Source organism: Lolium rigidum, chromosome 7 (genome assembly GCF_022539505.1).
Source record: "Lolium rigidum isolate FL_2022 chromosome 7, APGP_CSIRO_Lrig_0.1, whole genome shotgun sequence".
Lineage (NCBI taxonomy): Eukaryota > Viridiplantae > Streptophyta > Magnoliopsida > Poales > Poaceae > Lolium > Lolium rigidum.
In genome coordinates, this window is record NC_061514.1 from 61,477,602 (window position 1) to 61,485,360 (window position 7,759).

The window sequence follows — 7,759 nt, forward strand, 5'->3', positions numbered from 1 at the left end:
TCAACGATACTCCCGCTAGAATCAAGGCCATCATTGATTGTCATTGCGGACGAAAAGTTGTGATTCCATCTATCAGGAATAGGCACCTCCTCCCCATCGATCGGACTCATCGAATCATCATCATCGGCTTCACCTTACGTATCTTCCTCTTCCATCCGATTCTGCTCGTATCCATTTTCTTCGTCACCATCAACCTCACCGTCTTCTCCCGTGTAACCATCACCCGGCCACTATAAACATCTTCCGCATGGCTGCTATGTTCGGGCTCGTAACCACCGCCACCGCCGGAGTGCTTGACTCGCTTCGGCCTGATTCGTAACCACCTCCTCCACTCGTAACCGCCTTCGGAGGCGCTACCTCCTTCGCCACCGGAAGAACTAATGCCACAGGGTTAGTTCCTCTCCTTTCAGATCCTTTTAACCAGCTCACCCACTTAGAGGTATCATCTACGAGGCCTCAAATACCACACAATGTTTGCTACCGACTTAGTCCACAATGCATGCACACCCACCGTGTGCACTTCGGGATTAAGCCCGAAACATTCCGTCAGCCGAGTCCTTCACCCGCTCAATTGTCCATGTTCTAGGAGCAGTCATATTCATCTCTACGATTTGAACTCACTCGGATTAACTCCCATTTCATCTGATCGGACACTACCCATACCATAATAAAATACTATCTTCACTACATCTGTCATCTTTGCTCACCTAAAAAAAATTCCGTCTGCGTCAACTACTAATACCAGCCCACATAAATACACTAGCACTAAAACCAGCCTACATTAACCTACACAGTTAACACTAATATGGAAAGATTAGGGTTTACCCTTGTAGCGTGAGCAGCCTCTCCAACAGCGAGCAAGACGAACAGCACGCGGCAGATCAGCACCACCACCAATCCACAGCAGCAGCTCAGCCCCTTACACCACCATCAACCTCCACCACTTCATCACCATTGCTGCTAAACAGCACCACCAAACGCCTCCAAACCCTAACCCATATGTAGATCGGGCTTCCCTCAACTAATACCAGCAAAATGGTGAAGTTTTATTGGCTAAATCAGTGGGGATCTGAGAAAACCGAAGTTTTTGGAGCTCTTCTCGTGTGTAGCCGACGAACAGCCAGAGGAAGAAGAAAAGAGGAAGGAAAAAGAAAGAGAACGGCGTCGTGGGAGCGTCTGCGGGCCGGCAGAAAATGCCATGCACGGTCGGCCCACAGTCGACCGATCGGTCGGCTGCTGACCGATAAGGTCTCGCGCCTGGCCCCGCCTGCGACGCATGCTGCAGTCGGCCGGTAGTTGGCCGATCGGCCCCCAGCTGTCCGATCGGTCGGCAGCTGACCGACCAGATCACACTTTTCAAATTTTTTGAAAACGCGCGCTATTCCTGCACTTAAATAAAAAATTCGTATTATTTAAAAAAAATTCGCCATAAAATAAACCTTCCTTTAAATTTTTTATCTGCAGGATTGTCTGCACAATTATTGGAATGGAGAAGGGAAGATAAAGGCGGAGTTGCAGTCATGATGTCCTTGAGCGAATGTATAACCATTAGTTCCTGATCCATTATTTTCTTCTCATGGCTACCTGCATATGTCAGGGCCGCATGCCCATTTGTGTGTGTTTCTTTTCTTGTTTTTTCCTTTTGGTATTTCACCATTTCAGGTTTGGGTATTGTGTTTGTTATCTTGTGCAAGCGCTGCCGGTGGCTTCCACTTGAATTCGGTGCTGAAAATTGATGTTCACCAGTTCAGATTTCTGAACACCTTGTTTCCAAGAAAACAGAATTTCAAATGATTGGAAATGACATTGCATTTTGTTTTTCTTCTTATGTTGTGGTCCATCCTGTGCTGTGCTTGTGCTCGTCTCGCGCGCGCCGAACCACTTCTCCTCGCAGGCATATATGCCCACCCTCTCCCTCCTTCGCTTTCCTCACCCACCTCGCTCGCTCCCTCTCTCCTCATCCTCCTCCCTGCACCCGACCCAGCAAGGCAGCAACCCAGCAACAAGCGTACTGCCAAGCTTAGCCTTGCTCATTGCTCGGAAGTACACACACACTCCATGGCCGCCTGCTCCTTCTTCTTCTTCGACGCCGAGCCGATCAGCGAGCCCGCCATGCCCGCGCAGGACGCGTGCGCGCTCTGCACCAAGCAGCTCGCCCGGGACAGCGACGTCTTCATGTACAGAGGGGACACGCCCTTCTGCAGCGAAGATTGCCGCCACGAGCAGATGCGGCTCGACGCCAGGCAAGCGGCCAAGGCGGCCGCCCGGAGGCAGAAGCACTTCTCGTCGGCGACTACGGTGTCCGGGCGTGTGCACCGGGAGTCCCGGGAGGTGCCGGTCGCGAGCTAACCGGCGAAGTTGGGTACCGAACTTGCTCAACGACTGAAGAATATGTTTTGAGCCAGAGAGATCTGCACGCGGGGAGCGGCTTGCTGATTGAGCAGCGGGACATCAAGGAATGAACCTGCCTTGGCTGAAGAAGCAGCCAAACAGAGATTCATCATGCTGCAGAGGAGGGGCTGGATTGGATCTGAACAACACAATCAGAGCAGAATGATCACATCGCACGGTAGAACTTTAGTGTGCGACTCTTTTTGGGGTTCCTGTCGTGTCCTGTTACTTCTGAATGACAGCCATTTTGCACCAGAACACTCGCTCTGTCAACTTTTCAATCAAATCGATGTACTCTAGGTTCATAAGATGTTTTAGACTCCTGTAGTAGATTCATCTATTTTAATATGTATCTAGTTTATTTTTAGTGTGTAGATTACTTATTATGATGTGTATCTAGTTGAGTTTAAACTATCTAAAATGTCTTAAATTTCTAAACAGATGGAGTAGAACATAGTGATATGCTCGAAATCACTGTGTGTCCTCTAGTGACCGGACAGAAACTTGCGGGATTTATAGCGTTCCTTGCGCTAATGCAAGTGTTTTCTCCCGATGAAAGGCGCTTCCGATACTCATTGTGTTTGTATCCGATTGATGATTCATTATTCTTATCGGATACAAACACAATAATTAATGATTAGGGATCCGGCCACCCCGGAATGCACACAATCAACACACACAAAGCATTACACCATCACATAGGCGCCAAGAAAGAAAAAGGAAAAAAGCCAAACCCATCGACGAAATGCAACAACGACAATATCATGAAAACAGAGTGACTAAAATATGGATCCAGGGTAAAAAAGAAAACTTAAACTTCTGATGAGTTTTAGGTACTATTTTAATTTTCTATTTTAAAGAGCTCTAGAAAGGTTTAAGTTTTTATTGAAGAAGATAAATAAAATTTCAACAGTTTGCTCGGTGCAAAACCAAATGTATATTTTGTTTCACTTGTTTTCCTACTGCTTCTCAAAAGCACTCGACAAAGTTGATCATGCCATCAACCACGTCTAGGATGGTTGGGGAGTGTTTTACCGCTGCACTCGGCATATTCGCATGTTTACGAGTTATTAACACACTCGCAAAATTGGCCGGTTCGTGTGGTGAGCGTGCCGATGAGATTTTCCAATCAGGCAATTAACGTAGGTTCAGGTAGTATCAGTCGACAGCCAAATAAAAAGGCAAAGTAAGTGGAAACAATCGGCTGTGAGCATTTCATGTGTGCCTTTTGGTGTACGCAGGACGTGTGACTAGTCATCGCCGAGTCACCGATCGAAAATTGTGGGAGCCAGCCAGCAGTCCAATACAAGTTAGCTTGGCTGGAAGATGTGGACGTGCAACAGAAGATGTGCTCGATCACCACCAGGCAGGCGGTGACTCACAGCATATGCAGCACGTCGTTGACGTCGTATCGAAGCCGTCCATGCCCAGCAAAGCCCAACCACTTTATTAGTACTACTCCCCACTCTGCAATCACAGCACCAATGACTCGGGTCGTCGCAGGAAAGCGTGCGACATTTTTCCACCGTGCACGTCATAGTATTTGGTGTCTGTCTGATATTTGTCTAAATTTAGACCTAGACACTATTTCGTGTCTAAATACATTCAAATACCAAACAACAAACTCGCCATTTCCATTTCTAACCAAGCCTGCCCCTAGACCTAGACCATCGGTAAGTCCCCACAGAGAGGCCATGTTGCAGTGAAAGAAGTCGATGAACGACCGTGTGGTCAGGTCCTCGCAGTCCAAGCCTCAACGCAATCGCCAATACATTGTCGTGGACGTGGCGTGATCACTCTAGCGAACAAGGACGCCGAGAGGGTGGAACGACGTCCACCTCCCCTCCGGTTGGCACCTACGTGCGAGGGTGACTGTCTTGCAAGTGTCGGTAATGCCGCATGAAGGATGGACATGACGTGACGAGATCAGACACCTTGGGGAGATCCTGCCACCAGATCTACGTGCAGACCCCGCCTACGCTCTCAACTCCACTTGGTCGGACACAGTCGGGCTTCGGGAGTGTGTCTTGCAACATCGCGCTAGCTTCCACACTGCGATGAGTGGGATAACGATGAAGCCCTGTCTGCGGACGTGAAGAGGGGAGGAGAAGCCGATCGTGGGCGGCGATGACATCTCGAGTAAGGAGTCGAGGGATGACACCGTGGATTACCTCGGCCTGCTCGTGTGGGACCACGAGCAGCTAGCGGCCTTGAAGAAGGAGGGCGAACTGCCCCTCCATCCACCAAAACTGGACTATTACGATGTTCTCCGGCTATCCATTGCTGCCATGTAGCTCGAGGACATGGCCGGTTGGTAGGGCCTTGCCGTGCAGCTGCGGTAGCCCGCGCTTCCGCAGGGACGCCCTGCCATGCCCCTGAGACACCACGACGCCTGCCAACACCTCTAGCACCATCTCCATAGACTGAGGCATGGCCTACGCCGACACATCCCCCACCGACCCCTCCAGGTTCAATAGCTCTGACGACTCTGATGGTTATGTGGCCCGCGCGGAGTACGTCGACCTGGCTGCCAAGAACGACGAGGAGTAAGCGGTCTGGCCGGTGCAAACCATAGATGAGGTTCTACCTTTTATTTTTTATAATTTTTCTTTACACTATGTAAAATGACTTTTTAATATATCAAATTTTATAGGAAAAAATTGGGTTTAACCGTTGGGTCGTTGCCGACGCAAATGGATAAGGGGAGGATAGCGTGATTTTTGTTCGTGAGCCAAACCAAGCGAACTAAAGCATACATAATTTATGTTAAAAATGCTTGGAGCAGAGTGTCAGAGTAGCAACTACTTCTTGCGCGGATAATTTACTTGCAGACTCCCATGATTACGTGCAATGCTTGGTATGCCACATAAATAAATTAACTGGAGGCACATCTCGAGAAAGTTTTGCCTCCTGGAGAGAAGCATGCCTGCGTGACGCTAGTGCCAGATGCCATTTGCCCCTAGCATATTCGTGCAAACGGAGGTCAGCCGGCCTCGAAACCAAAAACAAAACCATGGTTGGAATCTTGAGGCGTGCAGGTGTGCGAGATTGCAGCGTGCAAGGTGCAGCCCCTTGCACCAAAACGTGCACGCCAACCAAGATGAAACCTGGCAGCCTAGCGGATAAATACTATTTTTTTTCCTCGATGCACAGTTGGGGTGTACATGTCAAGACCAGTGTGCATGCTTGACACCTATCGAGCTTGCCGAGTCTTCCTCCGCCGTGTGTCTGTTTGGTTGGCCAAGTTCCTCGATGTGGCTATAATGGGAAGAGATAGAAATGTTGTGATGCTCTTTTTGCCTCCCATCCTAGCGCTTGTGTTCACGGTCGTCCAGGTGAGCAAGACTCCAAAACCACATCCTTTGAGATTTCGCACGCGAAGACATACAATAAGATTTTGTGGGAGCCCATCGACGTGTCTGCTCACCTCCATCCGATAGCTAACTCATCGTCTTACATTCGTTTGATTCGATTGCAATCTTCCTCGCTGTTTACTTCTTCATCAGACTTGGTGACCTCGAAAACATTAGGGGCGACACCAATAATGACCACGGTGTAGTTGCAGCGATAACTTTTGGGGTCACAATGTATGTGCTTTCTTCTCTCTTTTCTTCCGCTCGTATTTGTTCCATGATACTAGATGTCTAAGTGTGATGCATGTGTTTAAGTTTTTTTTTCTTTATCGAAAAAATGTGTTTAAGTTTTTGTAATGCATGTGCCATGTTGTTTTTCTTAATTAAACTTACTCAAAATTTGTTTATATTAACCTAGTGCCTAACCCTGTGGCCTGTGGCCTCTCGTACGTTTGTTGAAGTGCTGAGCCCCAATTATCTTCCACTAAGATGTTTGCATTAGTTTAACTAAGCCAAAGTTGGAGTAGATTTGATGCCCTAAATTCCGACAAGTTGCACGGTGGATGCTCATGCTTGGCCGCTAATTATTGGCGCGAATATTTGCGTCTAGCTTTTGCTCCGAAAGAGTAGCAAGTTGCAGTATTTTTCCGGTTCCCGTAGATCGGAGCTAGCGCTAGCCGCCTACTAGCTAGCACCCGGTTTTCCTCTGCATCGACGGGGACATCATCCATAGGAGGAACCCCTCCGTTTGTTTCAGAGTTCGTGTCCACGTCAAACATAACTCAGCTCGTGTCGTCTTCGTCGCGGCCGAGCCGAGTGACGGAGTGAGTGCCTGCCCCACGGCGGCCCTCCAGCCAACCACCGCACTCCACCTCCACCGTGGCCCATGGGTGAATAAACAAGCTGTTCAACACTCCTTCGTCCCCGGTTACTCCAGCAAGCGCGCCTCGCCATGTTCATCCATATATACCCAGCCTTCCGCTTCCTTGAGCTCAGCTCAGACACTCACACGGTCACACCCCTTTTCTTCAGTTCTTCCTCACACCGAGAGCTCAGTCGCGGCCTTGCTAGAAAAACCACTTCTACACCCAGCCAAGTATACCATGGCGGCGTCCGTGGCCTGCGCCTTCTTCTTCGACGCCGAGCCGGTCGGCGAGCCGGGCCGGCACGCCCTGGACGCGTGCGCGCTCTGCGCCAAGCCGCTCGCGCGCGACAGGGACGTCTTCATGTACAGAGGGGACACCCCCTTCTGCAGCGAGGACTGCCGCCACGAGCAGATGCGCCTCGACGACGTCCGCGACAGGCACGCAGCCCGGAGGCAGCAGCGGTACTCATCTGGAACAGCGGAGTCCCGTCGCGGGCAGCGAGAGGTCAGGAAGGTGTCGATGTCGATCGCGAGCTAGCGGCCGGCCGGAGCCCGTGGCCGAGAAAAGTATATGGTTTGAAGCTGTATTCTGAAGAACCGCCGATTTGGGGAGGCATATGATGTCTCCGGTGCTCTTGCGTAGCCCGGCCTCGGCGCAGCCTGGCTAGACGAGGCCGGAGCATAGTTGCTCGTAGAGTCAAGATGCGTTCCATGGCGAGCTAATTAAGCTGCGCGGATGGGTCCGTGTGTGGTTGTGCCCATCAATTGTTTTGGTTGGAAACCGTAGATATCAAAAAATCAATCAAACGGGGTTCTGTGTGCTTTACCTTCTGTTTGGGCAACTCAAACAAGAAATCAATCTCTTATTTATTTGTTTCCATTGTAATTGCATCCCACCTGGTTCGTGTACGAGAGGATAAAGTGGACACACTATGCAAGACCATGGTCGTTCTCAAAGAAAATTCCGTCTTTCACGGTTAATTGTTGTTGCACTCGATTTTCTCCTGATTTTTGATTCATAGCCCAAAATGATCTGGACAAATAGTTCAGGTTACAATGTCAACTAGGAATACCAGCTAATCTTACAAAACCGATCGTACAAAACTATAAATTCATCACTACAATGTTCTTTTAAGAATTCAAGTAAATG

At 49.4% G+C, this 7,759-nt stretch overlaps 2 protein-coding genes across 2 annotated transcripts; both read left to right on the top strand.

The window, feature by feature from the left end:
• The first annotated feature begins 2,058 nt into the window (after positions 1–2,058).
• Positions 2,059–2,651, top strand: LOC124669858 (FCS-Like Zinc finger 2-like). The gene has a single exon (XM_047206398.1). It carries the CDS (start codon positions 2,059–2,061, stop codon positions 2,347–2,349), a length of 291 nt encoding a protein of 96 aa, XP_047062354.1. The 3' UTR covers positions 2,350–2,651.
• Positions 2,652–6,566: 3,915 nt separating this feature from the next.
• LOC124676184 (FCS-Like Zinc finger 2-like) lies at positions 6,567–7,495 on the top strand. The gene has a single exon (XM_047212258.1). It carries the CDS (start codon positions 6,848–6,850, stop codon positions 7,145–7,147), a length of 300 nt encoding a protein of 99 aa, XP_047068214.1. The 5' UTR covers positions 6,567–6,847; the 3' UTR covers positions 7,148–7,495.
• Positions 7,496–7,759: the final 264 nt, after the last annotated feature.

Coding starts and splice junctions, on each gene's coding strand:
- LOC124676184 (XM_047212258.1), top strand. CDS start 6,848: ATGGCGGCGTCCGTGGCCTGCGCCTTCTTCTTCGACGCCGAGCCGGTC.
- LOC124669858 (XM_047206398.1), top strand. CDS start 2,059: ATGGCCGCCTGCTCCTTCTTCTTCTTCGACGCCGAGCCGATCAGCGAG.